This window comes from Apteryx rowi, unplaced genomic scaffold, assembly GCF_003343035.1.
Source record: "Apteryx rowi isolate R43461 unplaced genomic scaffold, aptRow1 scaffold_258, whole genome shotgun sequence".
Classification (NCBI taxonomy): Eukaryota; Metazoa; Chordata; class Aves; order Apterygiformes; family Apterygidae; genus Apteryx; species Apteryx rowi.
The window spans coordinates 246,921-269,996 of record NW_020448952.1 but is presented as its reverse complement, the minus strand read 5'-3'; the positions used below and the strand labels follow the sequence as shown (position 1 = coordinate 269,996).

Below are 23,076 nucleotides of genomic sequence, written 5' to 3'. Positions count from 1 at the left end.
GTCTAGGAGTTAGTTCTAAGGAAAATACAGATAAAACAAATATTTGCTACCACTCCTGGGAAGCATTATGGAAGTACTTTCAAAGGAGACTTTAAATATTCATCTAGAGTATTCTGGGGTTTTGCTACTTCCTAGTGTAAGAAGTGTGTGTGTGTGTGTGTATGTATATATATATATATATATATATATATATATGGATTGCAAATTTCCATGGGATGAGGGGGAAGAGTAATTTTCAAGCTATCATCTCAGTACTTGACTAAAGCAAAATATAATGACATGTAGATTAATACTGTACTCGCCTTCTGCTCCTTATATCTGGTTCCTGCCTCCATCATAAATGGTTGTCTCAAGATCTTGACTGGTTTAATCGTCAGAGGCATCCTGATAGGTTTCTTATTACATACAAATGCCTGGAAAAAATATCTAGACACAAACTGTTACTTGTAAAAGAGAGAAATAAGCTAACAATGGCTATTTCTTTTTCTTTTTTTCTTTTAATCAATGACTGTCATATAAACAGATTTGATTTCTGCCATGGTTTTTGCCTTTAACTTTTGCCAGATAAAAGTCTTTATGCAGAAGATGACTTGATTCTCCCCTCCTCTTTTTCCCATCTTTCCACTTAACTTTAACTTGGTGAAAGTTCTGTTCTTAAGAAGAAGATCTTCTGACTGAGTTAGGATTAAGTATCTTGAATGAAAGTACAAAAATGGACTTTTATTACTAAAAATAACGAGAGTGGATCAGAAACTCTTCTGTTTAAACATGTCAGAAATTATATTTAGTTTTAAGGAGTTGAAGGAGTTTGTAGATCAGAATTCATTGACTTAAATACAAAGCTGCTTTTTTTTTTTTTTTTTTTTTTAATCGGAGAACCCTCTGATTTGGAGGGTTGCAAAGCACTTGTTTCACCTAGCCCTATTAAATTTTTCTTTTCAAACTTGTTGCTGTTTAGAGGTATTAAGTAGAGAAATTCAAAATTATTCATGTAAACAATGCGACACAAATGATCTTTCTCCCCCTCCCCCACAGTGTCACAATCTGTTATCAACAGCGATAATGGCTTGTTTATTCTGCCCACAGGGTGGTGTGTAAGTGAATCAGGAATTGCCGGTGTGTTTTGGTGCATGGGTAATGCTGAACACTAGTGACCAGAAGGGCTTTTCCTTTCTGATTGTGGTTGGATTGTGACAAATACCTTGTTTTGGCAGCATAGGCAAACTGATAATACCAGTCTGTTGAACATTGATGCTTTTTCTTTTCCCCCCCTCTGTATTAGGAGAAGCATTGCATACTTAATAGTAATAAGTGTCAGTCTAAGATTGTGGCATTTTTAGCTTGGTTGCTGAGACAACCTGAATAGCTTTATTTTGTCAATTCTGTGTACAGGTAGAAATATACCATTAGGTCATGGGTTGACAGATTAAAATGTATTTTATCCTCCCCTCCACCAAAATAGAAAGAGAAACCTTATTCCAAATGTTAGGACAACTTAAGCTTATCTTAATTTGTATTTACAAATGAAATTGTCCACAATAGACATCTTAATGTGCTTTTCCTACTTTTTTATTTGAGATTAATCATGCAGAACAGTAAAAGTAGAATATATGACTTCATGCTGATGTACTTCTAACAAATGAATAGTAATAAAAACTCGTTATCCTAAAGCATGGCTGGAGTTCTTCAATGCTTTACATAAACTGTGTGTTCAGTTAAATTTTTGGGGCTGATCAGAAAAGGCCATGTATACACACACTGGTGAACAAAGTAGTATTCTATACTCTAGTAGCTTTCATGTTCCACACATTTTTTTTTTAATATTTTTCAAGTATTTTTCACAAAATAATCATCAAATCCTATTCCATCATCATACATGCAAGTGAAAGAATACTTTAAATTTAGTAAATCTTCTCTAATCTTGGCCAAACTAGATTGGATTTTCTGGGGTGAAGAAAAAGAATCTGTAGTTAAACTGTATGTATGTAATGAAAAATGTAGTTACTGAAGCTACAAATGCTTTCAAATAGAATGTGTTGATGTCTGTCTTATAATTGAATTGGTAGAGGGCTTATCTGGTACACCGTATATATTGCCATGGTTTCTCGGTATTGCCCACAGGTAGCTCTAACTATCAACGCAATACTTGTTGAAATTTGCTTAGCTCTTCTGTATAAATAACAAAGATATTTTTGTTCTCTTTTCTCTCAGTTTCTATGGAGATTTTGGACCTTTAAATTTGGCAATGTTATATAGATATTGCTGTAAGCTAAATAAGAAATTAAAGGTAAGCTTTGTTTTAAATTTTATTCTAAATTTTTATTCCTGAAAATGCAACTTCAAAGGCTATTACCCAGTTTGAAAGCAATTATTAGGTATTCATTATCTAGATGGTTACTATTAAGCTTTAAGGGTCTTCTCCTTTATGCTGAATTTTTTCCCCTCTGAAGAATGTAAAAAGGAATATACACTCTTATTGCTTAGCAGCTGAGCCACTGAAGGATGTGCTCCCTGTTTTTTTATGTCTTAGTTTCAAGACAAATTAGTGAGTAACAGAATAGAAACCAGAGTCTGTGGCTGTATGCGTATTTCATGGATTTGCAGGTAATGAAGCAGGTATGCTGGTATGAATGGTGGAAGACCAGATACTGAAAAAAAGGCATGAACAAGAAGCAAGCATGGGCCCAAAATTGCACTCTTTAAATTTTCCACTGAAAGAGATTAAAGTTGAAACTTCAATCTTTTTTTCAATTTAATGTTGCTTCTAGTAACAGTTGTATGGAAATGTTGTCATCCATATAAAAATTGTTCCTGTTTTGTCTTACTTGTAGAAATGTCATCCATATTAATTTCTCCGCAGAAGCTTTCTTGTTTCCTGCCTCTGTATAACAGTTGTAGATTCAAGACTGAGTGTTGAATTGCTCTGCACAAGAAAGACACCTTTGGTGTCTTCTTTAGATCCGCAGTAGCTTTTCTCTCAACTGCAAAGTGTTTGTCCTTTCTTTTAAACTTGCTGTCTAGAATTTCTGAATGCAGCAGTTAAGTCTGAGGTGGCTGTGGTTTAGTTCTGTTCTAACAACACTGTCCTGTCATAAAACCACAAGCTTGATCTCATAGCTGTAGATTTAACCCTATCCCCAAATGCCTAAGAAAAAGGGATTTGTAGCATGTATAGAAAACTAATTGCAAGAAATGAAGCAGATGCTTTTAATTCTAATAGTACTGATTAGTATCACTGGTGTGCAAATACCAAGAAATGTTTCATTAAATATAGGTGTCTATGATTTTTCTCCTCCTATTAGTAACAGGTCTAATGTTTTGTAATATAAAGATTTTAAAATGTAAAAAGGGACAACAATGATAGCACTGGCCACTGTTAGGAGGTTTCTTACATCAGAGGAGGCATTATATTTTGGGAGTAACACTTGCTGCACAAATGAAACCATTATGCAAGCTGATCCATGCTATCTGCTGCTCCCYAGGTCATGCTGACTTAATCTCAAGTCCTCCTAAGAGGAGGTTCTGCAAATTTGAGGGTTTTATAGAGTTGCACTATTTTGAAAAAAGATTAGTTTCTAGTGAAAACTTAGATTGCTTCTTAATACAGGAAGTTGATATATTTAATAAATGCAACTCTAGTACTTATAATGTTGAATGACTAAGCTCATATTGGAAAAGAATTACCATTAAATTAGTTGACTTTTTTGTTTTAACACTAAATATAGCTTCTAAATACATTATCTTATATCATCCTATTTTCAGGTGTCACTGTGCCATTCAAATGTGGTGAATAGTGCTCATTCACAAGAAAGCTCTTTAGTTTTTTGAGTTTTCTTAACTTTAATTCTTCTGTTTATGACCTCATTTGAGTTATTAAAATACTCAGATCCTGCTGTGGAGAAAGCTTACTCTGTGAAGCAGTGACTCCACAGAAGAAACAAACAAAAAAAAAATCTAACTTTCAGTGTGGCTACGAGAAAGAGAGATTAGTCCTGATTTCCAGATTCAAATTGAGGCTGTGATCAGTTTGAGATGCGAGTACAGAGTCTCCTCGTACTTTGTAGCTGAGCTGTAACTCCTTCAAACTGGACCCTAAATACCAAGATTTTCACCTGGAAAATGAGAACACAACCAGCAAATACCGCAGAGCTTGGTTTTAAGTGACTCAGTGTTAAACAGGAATGTCTTTACAGTCTTTATTCTTGTTTCAAGGCTGTCATGTGCACTGAATGAGGCAAGCTGCTAGTCATATACGGTTTGTGGTCATGATAGTAAAAAGATCATATGTTCTAATGAATAAATACACAAGGGAGACAAATTGAAACTGAATGAGTAACTCTGACATTTCCTGGGTTGATTTAGCAAATCTTAATGTTGTTATAATGTAACTTCTTGACTTTGAAAAAAGCTAACTGAAAAAACTTGCACCACTAGGTAAGAGTCTGAATTGTCAGGAACAGCACAGAAGCTCTTACTCAGATCAGCTCTGGCCTCAGCTGGCAGGAGGTGCTGTTTGTTGCTGCTTCCTTACCAGAGGCCAATTCCAAACAAGTTGATTTAAACTACTGGTGTGTAATGGAGAAGGGTGACCTGATAGTTCAGTCACTTGAAAGTAACACCTGAAATCAAACRGCTTAAACTTAGAGTATCACCTGAGTGGTGTAAAGACTTTCACATGAGTAGATCCCAGTGGCCCTGTACCTGTTGATGTGAGCTTTGCCTTTCTAATAGCTGAGAGATATGCCAGGCTGTGCCCCAATTGGGTATTACCAGCAATAGGTAAGTAGGCTTGTAAGACCAAAGCCCAGGACTGAAGCCTGCATCTAATATGTATTACAGACATAGCTACAGAAGACTTTGCTGCTGGGCTTTGCTGATTGCAAACTGTGGATTCATGGTTTCTACCCTTCCATCCTTTGCCTTCTCATGTCTCTCCTTCACAAGTGTGCCTCAGGGGATTCCTTCAGCCTAGGCTTCCTAAGCCTAAGTAGTGTAGGACATTAAGTTCATGACTTCTGATTCTCCCACCAGAAAGGCATTGATGTGGTGAACAATTGCAGCAGATGATGTATGATAACTTTCACCTGGCACCAGAGTTATGTGTGAGCAGAGTGCTTCACAGATAGGAAGTACCTGTTGAACTAACTGCATGGAGAAACAGCCCTACTTGGCCGCATGCTGCTTGCATACCCTTGTATTAAGGGTAACTGCACTCCTGCCCAACAGCAGGAGTGGTGGTGGGTGATGGGCAGTAAGAGGCACTCCAGATCTTTGTTCTCTGGGAGTCCAACCTGTGCACCTTGATGGTTGCTGCTGCCATGCTGCAGCACCCCCAGGACTGAGAGCTGAAGCCCAGATGACCCCTGCCAGGCCTTGGTGCACACTGTCGGAGGGTGTGCCTGGGCCCCCGGGGTATGCCTGGAAGAGCTGTGAGGGCTCTTTGCCTGGGCAGAGGAATCTGAGAGTGTGCCCATGTTGTATATATGGGATGTATGAATGTGGTTAGGAGTTCTCTCCCTTGCTATAACCTCTTTCCCAAATAAACAGTATTAGTTATCTTTGAATTGGCATGCCTAAAGCCTCCATTGCATTACCTGTGACGTGTGACTTTTCTGTCTCTTCCCCATTTGAGCTCCTTTTCTTCATTGCTTTGCTCAGGTCTTAATATATTTAGGTGAGCTTACTATCCAAACCTCTCTCTTGCATATCTGCCAACCTGTCCCAGTTTACTTCCTCAAAATCTCCTCCGTTTTTTTCCTCTGCCCATTCCTGTTTGTCTTGCTGTGTTTCTTGACTCAGTGCACTTTTTTTTCTTCTCCCAGTCCTGTATTGCTTCCTGTACTGTGTGGCCTGGCTGTGATACTAGTATGGAGATCAGCCTCCTCCTTCTGTTCCACACTCCTGTCCTGTCATAGCCTGATGCAGCTATTCACAGAACTTAATTTTCAGTCTTCTAACTTTGGGCCTTTTTAAAATAAGTAAAAAGTATGAATTAATTATTGTTTCTTCTTAAAACTTTAAAGGTATGGCCCTGTCTCCATGGTCAAAAAAGCCTGTTAATGCAGTTGGCTTAACATAGGACATTAATAGGTCTTATAAAGATGAAGCCATGCTTTAGTTGTCTGTGGTTTAGTGGCAGAGGGTTTCATATGTGAGTTATCTTGTGCCTTGACACAATGGAAAGACCTGATAAGCTGAGTTCACAAGAGTGAATGAAAAACAGCCTTACTATGTCTTGAGACTAAGTCAAATCTGAAACTTTTCTGTTTAATCTGTAATAATCTAAAACATCATAGCTGGATGGTATGTCAACAAATCTGGCAGCAATCTTGAAACAGGGAGCTTATGCACGTTACAAAGGAGTGAACATCTGAGACATACATCTTATTTTTAATGCTTCATCACTTCATATACAATTTTCTATGAAAAGAATCTTTTTGTAAGAACAAACTGACAAATTTTGCACAATGTTGTGATTATTTTTGTATGTAGATGTGGTGTTTCAAAAAATTTAAGGCTTAGAAGATTTTTATTAAGTTTAAGGCTTCTATAAATAGGGACAGGATAAGTATGAGAATAAGATTTCATTTAAAAAAAAAAAAACTTCCCCCTTCAAGTCCTACAACTATATTTATTTCTGTTTCTGTTTTGGGAGAGGGTTAAACATGGAGGCAATTTCCTGCTTTCCCTGCTTTTTCTTGAAGGGGAGGGGAAGGGAAGAAGGGGGTCTCAATTTGTAATGTACTAAAGGCAGATCAACATATTAAACTATTGTAACTTTGTGCTGACTGATTAAAATAGCAAACAGTTCTGTTGTGAATTGCTGAAGAACTTTTTCAAATATATTCCTTTTTTGAGCAAGTTGGGGGTAAAGTACTGAAGATATGCTTTACAGGAAAGCCTTACTGACCTTGTTACAATTGTAATGTTTTGATTGCTATGGAGATGATCTGCCACTATTTTGACTAGCCCAGTCAACAGCCAGAAAGAATGCTTGGCTGCGCTCTCCTCCTCCTTGTTCTTTGAGTGCTATTTGGTAAAAATGCTTGGCTAAGCAACTGATTCCATTATGAAGTGATTTTTTTCTTCTGTTTAAATAAGTCTGACTTTATAAAAATGCTTTAACAAAACTACTGTGTTTTTTGTGTGTTTAACCTTAGCCTTGGACATCCTTGATAGAAGCAGGGGTAATCAGTGAGAAGGAGAGTTGCTGAGATAAATGATACAAGTTACGGAAGATCAAAGGCAGGAGAGGGGAAGTTCTGGCAGACTTATGAACTGTGGGGTTAACCTTCCTCATACCCAGCTGTATTGCTGCTGAATCAGAGACTTTTGGTTTGTTTTTGTTTTAATACAAATAATCTGCTAGTCATACGCATGAAACTGTGTTAGTTGCAAGCTCTCTCCTTAGCATGGCTCACATTTTTGAGTGAGGTTGCATGTACTAGTTTTAATACATCACTTTCCATGACAAATTTGCAAACTTCATACTCACTTTTGTGTGTGTAGTATTTGTGTTGATCCAGGTTTATTAAATACATTGCAGTAATTTATTGCTGAACGATACAAGTATATTAAACAATGTTCATTAGGTAAAATACAATCTGATGACAGTTCTAAAGAGATACTGAGCTGGTAACTGATGGCACTGGCGCTTTCTAAAGCTGCTGTCAATTCCCATACAAGTCAGTCTCTTGATGTCTTCAAGAAGCAACAGCTGATCTATGTTAAAATAAAGGTAATTCTAAAATGAAAATAACACATTCTGGAATTTTCTTATATAAATTAATGAGTTTGCTTCATCATTTTAAAACAAAACCTGCTACATTTCTCAAACTAAAAGCAGGGATTGCATGAAAAAATCTCTTTTGTTAGGTGCCTGCAGCTGAACTTGAGTATACTCCTCTGGAATATATCTTGACAGATACTGTTCTTCTGTAACTTTGTATTCTAATATGTGCAACACTACTACATTTTTTTTGTTGTTGGTAAATAAAAATATCCTTAGTGCTTCACAGTGTATGTATGAAATTTAAATTAAAAAAAAAAAAGGGCGGGCTGGGAAAAGGAACACTTTGTCACTAAATTAGCCCTGGGTTACTTCCTACTACATTATCTTTAACTGTAGCTATTCTTTAAACAAACCTTATTGCAAAATTCTGTATTGATAAGTTTTTGGTCTCACTTTTTCTTCCTTATCCTCTTTCAGATTTGCAAAATATTTAAGGGAGCTAAAGCCCTTGTCCATTCAGGTGGAGCTGTAAAAGATAGTTACTTTAAAAAAACAACAACAACAACAAAAAAACCTGTTCAATTGTTGCAGTTGAACATAGCCTAAGGACTAGACTTAGCTTGTTAAACATGGTAGAAAATCAATAGGCTGCTTTTATTTTATAATTTGTATAGCTTAGCATTGGTATTGAAAGCATAACTGAGCTGAGCAGAGAACTTGTGTTTTAGTGTTCATAGAGTCATTGTATTGTTGTAATTTCAGCAAACACTTACTTTAATATTCATCTAAATAAGGTTTTTCTGTAACTCATGTGCAGACAAAAATACTGATTCATTTTGTAGACTTCTGAAATGTAAAATCCTAGTGCAACTTTCCTCAGCTTCGCATGCTACAAGGTAGTTTTTACTGCCATTCAGTAAATGTCAGTTTTCAGTTTTGTGTTAAAGCTTTAGTCAGGATTCAAAAAATATTTAAGTATTCAGTATAGCAATATGGCCCGTAAGGATTAAACCTTTGCATTTTGAGATTAAACAGAAGCCATGAAATGCTATATTGGTGTCATTTAAATGTTTTGAGTATTTTCTAAGGCAGACTATCATTTTCTTGGACACTGGTACAAAATTTTCTCAGAACTGGACTGACTTCATCTACCCGTTTTCTAAAATGAAATCTTTTCACTAAAATTATGAAAAATGTAATCTCATTAAATAGAACATACTCTTGGCTAGCTAGCAGAATGTGCTTCTTGCAATTTCAAGTAATGTTTCAGGTGAACTGTAAACTGTTACGAACAACTCCTCTTTAAGCAGTAGTCAACGAGTTATAATTGAAGTTCTGTCACTGTTGGAGAGCTACTGTAATCTTGTCCCACCTACACATTATGGGTGGAATTTCAGTTATAGAACACTAAAATGAAGAAATTAAGGAGGGAAAGGAAAGGAGAGATCTTAAAACCTGACAAAATTAATCACAATAGTTTAATATTAATTGAATACTTCACTAATTAAATAATTACTTATGCTCTGTATGTTTGTGTGTACACAGAGGGAGATGTTGCTGTTGGTCTCAAGATATGACCTCTTCCAATTGACAACAAACATTTTGAGGAATTATAGTCCCATTTAGATGTGCTCAGTTGCATTAATTCAACTCTCATTCCTTATCTACCTATGGAAGCAGTGGGTGATAAGGCAAGCTTATAATGTACAGTTAAAACCACTATTGAAGGGGCTATTTCTAGGGGGGAGGGTGGGAGTAAGGAGCTTATTGTAGTGCATACATCGATTTCTCCTGAGCTTATCAGCTATTTGGGTTTTTGGGGGAGTGGGGGGGAAGTGGGGGTGCAAACTGTGAATTTTCTAAGGCTTTTATAATACTAAGAAGTAATTTCAGTAGAAACTCCTGCAGCTAAGGCTTTCTTAAAATTTACATCAACGTGTAAGGTAAGAATCAATGTTTATGAATTTCTGGAAGATATGGTTGGCACAAATTTATATACTAAAACACACACTCCTGTAGCAGTTACCTTATTTCCCACCCCACAAATGTCATCAGTGCCGAGAATAGAAAAGAAAGTAAATCAGCATCAAATAGGAGTTAAACAACTGAAGTTGGGTACCAGTAGCATTGGAATAAAGACAGTCCAGCAAATGTTGCACAATTTCTTAAAATAACCTTCACATATTTAGAAACTTAATCCAGTATACCTGTCCATGAGCATTCCTTAAACTGTAGTAGTACTGTGGAAATCTGTCAGGAAAAACATGTATGATAATGTTGCAGAATATAGCAAAGTATAGCAATTCATGAAGTAAAGAGAAGATTGCAATAAACTGTCCAACTTGCCTTGTTTAAGTGGCATAATTCTAGCTTTCTCTGACTTTAAATAGTTCTGCTGCAGTTTGTCATTATTGTTCATTTCAGGTGTGTCTTGTTTTTCATTGGGAATTTTGTCCAGAGGATTCTGATGGAGGTTTTCTTTCTTTAGAAAGAAGAGCCACAAGCATTATTAATTTTTTCCATGCCTAGCTTTGTCTCAGGCAGTTCACTTGCACAATCAACTTTCTGAATAAACTCTTGCTTTATAAAGATGTTACTTGTCGCCCTGTTTTTAAGTGATGTGGATGTGTGTTATTTAACTCCTGAAGTGCCTATAAAATTGAATACTTCAGGGTTTTTTTTTTTTTAATGTAGAGTGTGTCCATCATTGTCAAGGAGTAGGGTGCTAAAGAGATTTAACAGTTGGGAGGGTTATGTTTATTATTTTGGTTCAACTGCATTTTATAGGATATTTTCACACAGCAGAATTAATAGATCTGCATTAATACAGGAAATATTTCCCTGCACTCTTACCATAAACAATCTTCTTGATTAAAATATCAATAACTTTTCCTCCTATAATTTTAAGAAGTTCTTTATAACAGTTTTTTTACTGACTTATTTTTCAGTTTCAAAAAAGTGACTTTTTAAAGTATATTCTTCTCTCAATAAATATGCTGTCTGATTTTTTTGTTTGTTTGTTTGTACTTGCTTCACAGTCTTTCAGTCTATCAAGAAAGAAAATAGTTTACTACACCAGTTTTGACCAGCGGAAACGAGCAAATGCAGCGTTCTTAATAGGTGCATATGCTGTAAGTACCACTTACCACATGGATGCTTCTAACCTTCCTTAAGAGATGCCCGTCACATGTAAAGTAGCATCTTAAGGGATGCTCCTTTAGGGAGGTAGTCAGATTGTCATTTAATTCTTCTCTAAGTTATCTTTGAAAATTCTGACATATGAGTGTTAGGGAAGTCCTGTCTTTGGCACTTAGCCTCAGTTAAGTTTCTTCATCAGACGAAGAAATCTCTCAAACTTGCATGCATTACCAAAGCAAAGTGCAAGAAACTACTTTCTTTCAAGAGAGTTATTGTTTGTGGGGCGAAAGGAAAGGGAAGCTTCAGTCATTGCATACAGACCACTTTTTCTTTTCTGTTTGCATACTTATATCTTCATTTTAAAAATTATGTATTTATAAAGATTCCCTTCACATTTTAAAGCTGGTTTAATTAAGCCTCTAGCTAGGGAACACTCACTTAGCACATGTAGATTAGAGCATCTAATTGCCCTTGTCTGATCCTGCCTTCACCTTCTGATCCATCCTAGAAGCCCCAAAAAGAGTAGGGCACTGGCATTTTGAAGGGGATGAAATTATCTTTTTGTTCTCTTTGTCCGATCCTTGTTAAATGACTGTGTCTCAAGTAGCTGTCCTCTTTTGGATGGGGGCTTAAAAGGACCTTATGGGTATTAGCTAGACCCAAAGAGAGAGCACTACTATTTATGAAAAGAACTTCCTGCAAAGCCAAGTCATCTTAGCAACAGAAAGGTAAGGAGATGTGTAAGGTGCAAGACAGCTCCAAGCAGCAAACTGATCAGCTGAATAGAACTGTGCAATCAACCAGTGAGTGTGTTATACAAAATGCACTAAAAATATAGTTGTAATTCAGTTTCTAGTAAATTGTGCAATATTTACAGTATCTTAAGGCTAAACCATGGGCAGAGTCTCATGTATTTGGTAGTCCTTACTTGAATGAGCTGCTTAGCAGCCATAGTTAGGGATAAGGGTACGCACTGGGGGTGAGGGGGAGGGAATTCCTCTGAGGGGAACTAGGTGGGAACATGTAGTATGTGTACCATGGTGTGACTGTGTATGTACTCTGTAACAGATAAAAGGTAATGCATTACACAATGAGAAAAGGTAGCTTATGTGTACAATAAGGTAAACTACTGTGCCACAACTGCATGCTCGTTTAACCCTTGTTTAGCCAGTGCTAGTGTTGTTTATGGCTCTTAATTGCTAGCATATGAAGCAGTGAATTATTTCTGCATTTGATGCAGTTACTCTCCTGGAGAAGCAAGTAGATGTTTTAAATACCTTCTGATTATTAGAAGCTATTGATGTAGTAAAGAATAATTCTTTACTGCATCAGTGTTACCAATACCAAAAAGTATGAGCACACTTGTTGAGCATACCTCATTTATATGGAACATAGTCACTTTCTGATTTATCTCAATTTAGTAAAACATTGAATAATAGTTTAAGATATAGAAAGATATCCAATATATTACATAATTACTTCTATAGATGCATATTCCTAAGCTTGCAAGTGTTATGGAAATACATTCACATTCTTTTATAATAAATTGCATCAATGTGGGTAAATAATATTTTAGAACAAATATTTATTTTATGAATTTATGAACTGCCTAGTATCTGATTTTTGTTTTTTTAAACTAATATAAGCTTAGCTTCTGTAATACAGGCATATTCATTTCACATTTGGGAAATAATATTTGTATTTAATAATATTCTGCCTGTAACTGCCATGTTGTCAGATGTGTACATTCTTGGGTTACGTTACAGTGTAGTTTCCGATTTGAAGGAATCAAGTCATATTCTTTAGTAGAAGAACTGTGTGCAATTGGCGGTTTGGTCTATTACATTTTGAATATCCCTGTTGGGACAGAAGTGTATGTACTGTTGGTTCAAAGTCTTCTACATTTTATGACTTGTGATTATATAAACTTCTTGAGACCAGAGAGTCTTATAGCTTTGAATTCCACTAATGTGTGTAAAGATGGTTGAAAAGGTTTGTTTAATTTGTCCTGATGCTAAAATATTAAGTGTAAAATGAAACGTGGAAAACAGTGGATCAGGTTCTAGGAATTGGTTTCCAGTGGTGATTATGCGACTTAGATTTTTCCATTAAACAGCTTCTTAGACATGTTGAACTGAAATATCCTAATAGCTGTTACTAATACTTCAGTAAGAGTCATAAGTTTAAGAGAAGGCTAAGTCTTAAAACTTTATTTGCAACAACTTGCCTCTTTGTTAATTGCATCTCTGGAGGATGTATTTTCTAAATTCCAGTTTTTACAACAGACTTTAAATACGCTTAAGCTAATCATTTCCGGTTGCTAAATTAATCTCCTAGTTCTTAAGAATTCTGCAAGCATTATTATTATTTTTTTTTTCTAAACTGGATTTTTAAAAGACAGAACTTAAGTGTCACAGGAACAGGTGAACATAAAGGTTTCCTTGATTTTTAAAGAGAAGTTATGGAGTACTTGAAGTCTTGTATTCCCTCATAAATTGTTGGGGCTACAATGCAGAATGTTCAGTGATGGTAAAAGCTAGTAAAACTCCATTTATGACAAGTCTTACCAGATGCCACAGAGAATATGGTGAGGTTAGCATTGCTGTATTTTTCCCCTTTGCCTATTCAGAGACTTAGTGTAGAGGGTTTTTTTTTCCCCCGTGTAGTCTTCCACAATAGTTGATTATAAAAGTTATTCTCTTTAATTTGTTGAAAAATAGTATTTCAACAAATAGTTTTGTGCATACCAAAATTAATGTAGCCTGGGTTGAATTGCTTGTCCCTAATAGTTGTTTGTTTGGGGGTGGGGAAGGGAAAAGGCAGCTAGTTAACTGAGTCATACTGAAGTGATTACATGAGCTCCCCTCTTCGTCAGAGAATTTGTGCTTAGAGGAATCTTGAAGGAGAGTTCATTTCCTCCTGTCCAACAACACGGATGGGTTGGAGGGTTCCCCCCCTCCCTGTTTCTGAGGCCTTTCTTGTTTCTTTCCTGGCTGGAAGCTGGGGCCCTCCTTCCCAGCTGTACCCTCTGCTGCCTGAGCTCCCGGGGCCGGAGGGCAGGCGCAGCGCTGGGCAGCTTGTGCCAGCGGCCCGCCGTACTTCTGGCAGAACGGGGGGAGAGAAAAGGGAACAAATGCGCTTTTGCATGACTTTTGCTCCTACTGGTAAACCTAGAGCTTTAATTCTGGCCCATCATAGAAGACAAGTAATAGGTATCTCATTCTGTTCTTCAAAGATCACAAGTTGATTCGTGGACTAAAATCTGACTCTTGAGTAGCCCTGGTGAAACATAATGCTCTAATGCTATGCTAAACTCTGGAAAGAGATCCAGTGAACTCTTTTCTTTTCCTTGTAGATAGCAAATGGGCTGGTCGTATTCCTTTCCAGTGCTTATTTTAAGTGTGTATTTTGGTGCTAATAGCTTTTTATTAGACTCCTTAATGCCAATAAAAAGGAAAAGCTGTCAAGTTTTAAGTTTGTAAGTTTTATCAGAGAAAATGATTGGATAATAGTGAACTACTAAGGCATGTTCAGTCATTTGTGTGCAGGAATATCTTTCCTAATTTAAAACCATAAACTAGACTTCTCACCCCCTAGCTGCAGCTTTAAGAGTTTGTTCTCTCAGTCTAAGCATTTCGCACTACTCGGATCAAGAGTCATTCCCTTGGAGGGTCAGCCAGTACAAAGGCTTTTCAGTTACTGCAGCAGACACAGCCTCTTTGCTGTTTAAAGCAACATCTTTCTTCAGGTTGTTTTAGAGTTGCTTCACAGCGTTCTTGTGATAACTTAGCAGTTATGGAATGGATTTGTTCCATGTAATTTTAATGAGAAAATGGAAGGCAGGGGTGGGAGCAAGGCAAAAGCAAACTGTATTTGAAATGTTGTGGGCGAGTGTTCGGGCGGATTTGCAAAATACTGACTTCCCTCTTTCTTCTCTAAACTTTTTAGATCGTGTGGTATGCATTTTCTTGGCAGTGTGTGTGTATTGCTACATGTCATATGCCTACATAGTGTCTCAACTATGGCGAGCTTTAGCCTACAATCAGATAACTATTCAGGAAGCTGAGAACACAAAAGTGGGAATGCCAGAGCAAAAACATTTTAATTTGCAGTATTTGGTGCATCTGTTTTTACAGGTAGCAGGCCACATGATGTGAGTTACAGTAGTGGCAGTGGAGGAGGGGGGAGAACCCTGCCTGTTGTAAAATGACTCTTGTAAGAGAATACTTGCCATCTAGAAAGTAACACTGTTTAAAAAAAAAAAAAAAGCTTTTACTTCTGTTGTTTCAGATATAGGTTCAGTTTATAAAAGAGATTTGGTACGGGTTTGTGGGGGGGGTTACATTTGTATACATTGCAGAATGAAAGTATTCTGAAGATTCATCATATTAGACTCAAAAAAATGAAGCTACATTTCTGTTTTCATCAATAAAGATGAGTCAGAAAACTGTCTCCTGGATTTTTCTTAATGGACTCACAGCTCCTTCTGTACTAAAGAAGACATGTACTGTGGTGTTTCCTTCTCCTTTAGATGCTCCTTTCACCTTTAGTTCTTAAATTATTCTTGGCCTCCACAATATTTTGTTTTTCCAAGAGCTTTTTCAGTGTTTCTGTACTTCTCCCCCTTCCTTTTGTGTTCTTAACATCTTAATTCCTATTTTCATTCTGGTGTCTGTTATGAGCTTTGTAGATGGACAGCTAGCAGTGTTGGGTTCAAAATTTCATGTATTAATGTCTTTGGGCAGAAATCTTTGAGGTGCTCCAGTTTTTCTGTGAAACTGAAACTGCTGCGGTGGGAGACATTCATGTTGTATGATTTTTGCCCCTACTTCAGATTCCTGACTGGGTAACTGTTTAAGTTGGAAGCTCATCTCTCTCCCTTAAGTTCTCTGAATTACCCTCAAACACTTTTGAGTCCATAAGCAGTAACTTGGGCTTTAAATTTAAGTAGCTAATTGATGTGAATGTTAATATTAATCAACATGAATAAAATCTGTATTTTTCTCTTACCCCCTTACCTCCTTTGAAAAATCTGTTGCAAACCATATGCAGTCTTCTAAACATGAAGCACTTGTGAAGTGGAGGGAAATATCATAAAGGAAACATCTTTCATAGACAAAATGAATATTTTACAAATTGCTGTGGAAGCAGAATAACATTCCTACTCTGCAGGGGTTGAAAGCATGAAGCTGATGCCATTAGTTAGCAGTCATTGCTGAAGGCAGACATTACAGCTTAAAAATAAAAAGAAGTGGGCCCCTCCACTACTTGAAGTAAGTAAATACATATAGTCAGAAGAAAATCTCTGGTTCTATTTAAATATTAATTACTGGTTTGACCCCACCAGCAAAAAATCCAGTAGTTGAGTTAAAAAATTTCCTCTAATAATACAAAATAAATGGAATGGTTATCATATAGAAGTCGTGGCCTATTTTGATGGTGGAAAGGGTGCAGTGCTTTCAGAGGTTGTAGGGGAAATATGGAAGTTCAGACAAATACAGAAAAGCATTAATTTGAGAAATGTGTCATTTGGGTACTCTTGCTAAATGAAACAGTAATATTGACATATTGCAATATTCAGATTTAACATTTGAAGATAAGCGATAAGTGTTTTTATGCCTCTTTATTTGGTATTGATTATGTTGTTTCACATTCTTGTGACTATGGTAACTGTAACAGCGACATTGGAGACTGAGACTGAAATACAGCTCTGTGTCAAGGAATTGATCTTTTGCAGGTAATTCAGTTTGTAAGAGCATTTTGGCCCTAAGTTAGGCTACTTGTTCAAAGCAGTGAAATAAGTGATGGTTGAAAAACAGGGATGATTCTGGACCCTCTTTTCCTTGCAACAAAACAAAGAGCCTTTCAGATTGTTTTATAACTTTAGTCAAACTTCTTTTGTTTTATCCTGTCCTTGTCTTTCCTGTCTACCTTGCCATGTTTGAGGAAGAAATGCAAGGAATTCTGTAAGATGCCAGAAAATGGTAGGTAGAATAGTAGGAATTCACTAACTTGAGATATGACTCTAGATATAAAAAAGCAAATTGCAAATACCTTGGCAGTGACCACCACTTACCTGTATTCTAATGTATTTGAGGTCAAAAGGTGAATAATGAAGCTTTTGGATTGGGAACTAACCTGTTTCTTGAGTTAGAAAGTAACTATTATAATGCCTCTTATTCAATAGTTAAATATACATAGAGCTGAAAAATAGAGACAGAGATGCTTTTAAGGTGAGCTGGAGAGAAATGGATAGGAAAACTGCGTGGCTCTGTTCACAACACATTTATGTATATGAAATGTTTCACTCCAAACTGGATGAAGCCTTTTTTATAAATAATGTGCTTGTTGAATTTGTATTTGAAGTTAGATATATTTAAGGATCAGTTTTCTTATACTAATAAGAACTGGAAGTGCAGCAAGATGTTGCAGTGCTCTAGTTTCTTACTACATATGAAGTCAGTGCAGCTGATAGTGTTCAGTGATATTAGAATGAGCCTTGGCTTAGGGTGTTACCTTAACTATAGGTTGGTCTTGTATAGTAGCAGGTTCAGCTTGTTGAACCTTGTTGAATTGGCCATCATTGATCATTAATAACTGGTTTGATATTGATAATTAAGAATCGGAAAATATTTGTGTTAGAAAAGCTTCCATCGAGGTGTGGTGGAGAAATGTTTCCTGTGTCAGTTGCTTTGAAAATACTTCTTTTAAATCAATTTGAAGTTGGACAGAGATCTCCTACTATAGATGCATGTTTTTCGTCTTAGTATAATGTTGAATCTGTCTTAGCATTTCCTAGTTGCAGCAATATGTGATTTTAAACAAACAAAAACTATTTGTTGACTGATTTCTGTTGAATTTTTTACTTCATGTAAGTGTGTCTTTTCTGTCCTATAAATGGCATAAAGAGTTTGTCATAGAGGAGTATATTATACATTCTGAAGAGTTTAGCAGGGGCATGTATGTGGGTAATGACTTGCAGGCTCAGGGCTGATGTTTTGTTTTTGTTTTTCCTCCCTCCCCCCCCTTCTCTCTTTAGGTAATGTACTTGAAGAGAACGCCAGAAGAAGCTTACAGAACACTTTTATCTGGATCTAATCCACCATATCTTCCGTTTAGGTATGTAACTAAGTGAAATGGACTTAAGTTTTGTGTTTTGGAATTTGTTAAATATCAAAATATTATTTTAGATCCCTCTCCCTTCCCAGAAAATGGTTTAATGTCTGGTACAGACATTGTATCAAAATGATTAGTTCCCAAAACATTCATTTTCAACTTTGGGTGAAACTACTTACTCTGTGATGGAATAATAAAGCCACTTTGATTTCAGTTGTAAGACTGTCAATCTTGCAAACTTTCTGGTTTAGAAAATTGCTGTTAGCATGTTTGACTTAGCAATTAAACTTTTCCTTCATGATGTATCCTGTTTTACTATCTGGAAGTCATTCTTAATCTTTCATATTAGCTAGGAGCCGAACAACTAGACTTAGATGAATGAAGGGGTTTTCTGGCTGTTGTATTTTCTCTATCTTACAGAGAGTGCTCAAGTTCAAGTTGTTAAAGTTGCTTTGCCTTTTGTGTTTTCAACAAAAAATAGAAAATTTCTAACTATCTGTATTGCCTGTAGTGCAGTTGTATTGTGACTTGCATCTAAGGAGTTTTAACTGTCATGCCTATCTAAAGAGATTTTCAGATTTCTTTTTCTTTGTGGTATGGACCCTGAAATGCACCTCTGCTCTATGAACCAAAATCCTCACACTTCTCTTATGAGATGTCACCTGTGTTTGCATAAAGCAACTACCAATAGGTTAAGATCCTCTTTTCCAGGAAGGTCAGCATTTTAAAAGTAGTATTTGCTGTCAGCCTATGCTTTTGTAAACAGAGCTACCTTGTCTATAGCAAAAGCGTCATCTGATTCTACGGCCACGCAGCAAAGGAAGGTGAGATTTCCTCTCTTCTCCTGGCTTGCCCAGGAGCCAGGTAGAATATAAACTATTGAAATGATAGATGTACATGTAAAGACCATTTTGATTAAAATCTTAAGCCAATGATGAACACATTTGGTATGTGTGGCGGGGGAAAGTATCAAATCAGTGATAGTCTTTTTCAGCAGAGAATTTACATGTTGACCTATTTGAGGAGGCAGGGAGTGGTGAAAGCAGTTGGCTCTCTGACTTCTTGTGAGGTTGATAAGAACCACAATAACACATTTAATGATCAGGAAAAAAACTTTTTTTTTTTTAAGTGTTAATTATTCAAAGCAAATCCTCTGAGTCTGAATTCACAAAACTCTATTCCACGAAAAAAAGCTGCTACTCCAGGGCAGCAAAGGAGGATTTCAAAGAAATATAAGAAAGAGTAAGGTTTTCTAAAAATAGGTCTTATAAAAAGAGCATTCCATGTTGCCCAAAGGAGAGAATACTAACTGAAAACATTGAGGAAGACAATGTTCAGCAAAGGAGCTACTTGATTTTTGCAATTTGGATCGTCAAAACTATTACAAAAGTGCATTCTTCATTCAGTTTGTCAGCTTCAGGGGAAGAGGACAATAGATGTATACAGAGTAGGTTGTCTTCTGATACTTAACTCTCCTGTGTTCTCTGCCTGTGTTTTCCAAGCTGCAGGTTGCTGGGAGATCAATTGATGGTGTCAGATTTCTTTAAAGCAATGAATATTATCCATAGCCATGAACCTGTTTTCCTATCTCAAATCTGCCCGTAGTGCTATGGACTGTTGTAACCCATCCATGAGAATTCATGAATTTTATAAAGATAAATGTGCAGTACCATTGTGTCCTGGAAAACAAATATAAAATCTTTGCCTTTTAAAATCTTGAATTTTAGAGTATCATACCTGACTGAGGACAGAGGTAGTCCTTAGTTTATTCTTAAATAAATGTTTGGGGTTTTTTTGTCCAGAACTAACATGGAAAACAAAGCAGGTGCTGCATGTGAAAAGATGTTTCATAAATAAAATTATGTGTAAAAAGAATAAAAATCTTTTTCACATCCGTCTTCCAACCTGATATGAAAACATTTAGAACCACAATAGTAATACAAAATCTAATTGTATATAAACCAAAACCAGAAGGAATGAGAGGTAAATCAGTACAGTAAGTGAAAACCTTCTAGGCAAGCAATGTCAAGTGTGTACAACAGAAATCTGCAAAATTGCTATCTATACTTTCATAGGCTTACAGATTTACCCTGCACTATACTGGCAAAAAGGTTCTCTGAGCAGTAATCTCCTATTAATGTGTTGCTTCTAATACATGTTAATGCCCTTGTCCTTGTCTCAAGCTTTTGAATTGTGTTCATTTTGGCAAACATTGGCTAATTAAGACATTAGTGTCCTAATTTGGATTGCTACTTCCGTGACTGTTGGCAGAATGAAGTGTCAGATGTGCCATGTTCYGACGAAATCTGCGTCCTAACTTAAACTGCTTGTTAAAGTAGCAGTCGTTCTGTTTGCTTGGCTTTTCCACAGGCAGGAGGGAGGTGTTCTCTTTTCCACCGTTGCTGCTAAGCTTGCCAGTACTCATTTGTCAGAATGGTGACTTTTTGCAGCATTGTTTTACTTCATCCCAAGCATGCTTGAATGAAACAGTATGCTCTAGAATGTAAAAAAAGTTAACCATAAGGTCTCCTTTGAGACAACCCTTGCAGCTTGAAATACTGATGCACCTTGAAATATTTATATAATGGCTATATTAGTAAACAATTTGTTGGCAAACCATGTATTCTTTAAACTTCAGGATTAATGTATACATGGCTTTGGGGGGCTTAATTTCACTTTTCGCGTCTTGTATCCAGTTGCCTGTTTTTATATCCTTAAAACACATTGGCTAAAACTCAACTTTTTTTAGGAGGTTGTGGTTTGCAACATGGGGAGAGAGAGGTTGGTTGTGTTTTGTTGGGGGGAGGGGGAAGTGTTTCTTTTTCTCTCTTTCATTCTTCTTTGACATGGGGTTGGGAAGTGCTGCTTAAGCTTCTTTTGGAGCTGCTTTGGACTATGTCAGATCTTGGCACTGGATTAGAGACTAAGCACACTGTTACCTGTGGTATAGCTTGTCCTGCTGGGGAAGCAAGCTGTCTAATCTAGCTGTACGGCAGGTGAGACAAAGGAGTGAGGAAATAAGACTGAAAGTCTAACACGATAGGAAGCTAGTTAAGAAATAAGGAATCTGATAGGGAGGGGATATTTGGGAGTTGAATTCGTAGGGAGAGGCTGGAAATAGCTACCTAAGGAGCTTAGGAATTAGTGAGGTGAGAGAAGGGCAGGTAGATCTGATGAGGGCCTACAGTGGGAGAATTAGCTGGGGATGGGGAAAAAATAGCTTATACTTCCTTGTCTGGCTTTCCAGGACCCTTGATTGAGATAACTTTCTCCCCTGTCCATTCTAAGACATTTTAGATGCATCTACTGCAAAATGGAGCAAGATACAGAGGCTCAAGCAAGTTGAATCTATGCTGTCACTGGAAACTAGAGCTCTCTTGTCACAGCAGTGCTGTGCTCTGTACTGTGTTTGGGCCTAAGAACCATATCTGATTGGCATCAAGCTATACTGTGAGGAAACAAGGTGGTGCCAGGAGAAAGCTTGTACTCCCTCCATGCTGTTAGTGTCTTGAGCAGGACTAAAATGATTCTTACACAATGGAAAAATAGGATTCAAATGTCTTAACCCTTCCCTCCAATTTTAAGGTCTAGGAAGGAAATAACTTGGGATATTAATTGTTGGCATTCAGTACTTACTGACTTGAATTGATTTTTTTTTCCTTTTTTTGAGCCTAGAACTTGAACATCATATGACTTTACTAGTATAAATAATCTCTGTTTAAATAGTAATGTGGAGTAATATAAGTAATGTTGGGTAACGTAAATGTAAGAGTTTATCAGTGTGTAATGATCAGAGGTTCACTGTTGCAGCTAGCTTATTTAGAAAGTTTGTTAATTTGATAGCTGGAGTGTCTTTTATTTGGGGAAAAATAGATAGCTTTTAATAGGTAGAAGTTGCAGGATTGTCAGATTCTTTATGGGGCACTGAGGTATGTTTACATGAAATGATCACTAGGAAACTGGTCTAGTTTTATCTAGCTCAGTGACCTCGAAAGGCTTTAATCGGCTTAGATCTTCAGCTGTATTCCATTTAAAGACAGCTTCAATAAATGCTGTTCAGGGGTGGATGAAAATCGGAATACTCTCCTTACCCAGATATGTGAAAGACGGGAGTTGGGATTTTTTTTTTCTTTTTTTATAATGGAAAATGTGTAGACAAACCAGGGGGATAAGGCATTATTACTGTCTTTGAAACACTTTCATCTTACTTGCTGCTGATTCAGTTTCCTTGCAGTGGGACCATCTAGTCTCTTGAAGAACTTGTACTGTATCTTCTTAATTCCACATAATAAAACAGTACTAACACCAGTTTAAGCCTTCATAAATACCCATTTCCTATTATAAAACTAAGTTTTAGATTTTCACCTCAAACTACTTTGTATTGACTTTATATTAAAGAGAAAAACCTAAAAGTATTTTAGTGTTAGTGTTCAGTCTCTAAAGATGACAGTAATTTCAGAGCTAGATTTTAGTTTGTGTTTTGGGGGTTTTGTTGTTATATTTGCAAAAGCTGGGGAAACAAACTATTTTGTTATTGAAAGTGTTTGGAGGGAAAACCTTATGTAGTATTCAGGTCAGTTACAATAACTGAAATCTGATGTGGGATTTGCAGCTCTGTAATACCAACTCAGATTCATACTCCATCTATAGTTCACAGAAATACTCATTCTTCTCATTTTGAAACCAAATACAAAGTATTGTCAAGTAACAGCTGGTAAAAATATTGTTTAAAAACAGAGAGGGTAAAGCACTTGGCCGTTATAACACTAAAAGAATACTGTAATGAAATATGTGTGGTCAGTAACAGAAATCAGAGCAGCCACACTGTAAAACTTTGCAGGAGATGTCTGCATGTGCTCTATTATTTCAATATCAAATGAGGCAGCCTCTCTTTTTCTTGGCCTTTAGCATAGACTTCTGAGTTAAACAAAAAGGTAGAACACGCTTAAATCCGAATAGTTGCATTTCTGTCACTAGAAACACACACCTAAATTTTTTGTGCATGCATCAATAGTCCCAGTAAGTTAAAAATGACTACTCTCAAACCTAAGCACATGCATAAATTTTGTAGGCTGGAATGCTGACTGTGA

The 23,076-nt window shown here is 36.6% G+C and overlaps 1 protein-coding gene across 5 annotated transcripts in view; it reads left to right on the top strand.

Annotated features, from left to right (window-relative positions):
- The window catches only part of CDC14A (cell division cycle 14A), a 64,365-nt gene that overhangs the window by 11,517 nt on the left and 29,772 nt on the right, over nt 1-23,076 (top strand). For all 5 annotated transcript variants that reach the window (XM_026067327.1, XM_026067328.1, XM_026067326.1 and 2 more), the window contains 3 exons: nt 2,212-2,287; nt 10,771-10,863; nt 17,910-17,989. In XM_026067327.1, coding sequence (XP_025923112.1) covers nt 2,246-2,287; nt 10,771-10,863; nt 17,910-17,989 — 215 coding nt within the window. In that variant the 5' untranslated portion in view covers nt 2,212-2,245. The remainder of the gene's footprint in view (nt 1-2,211; nt 2,288-10,770; nt 10,864-17,909; nt 17,990-23,076) is intronic.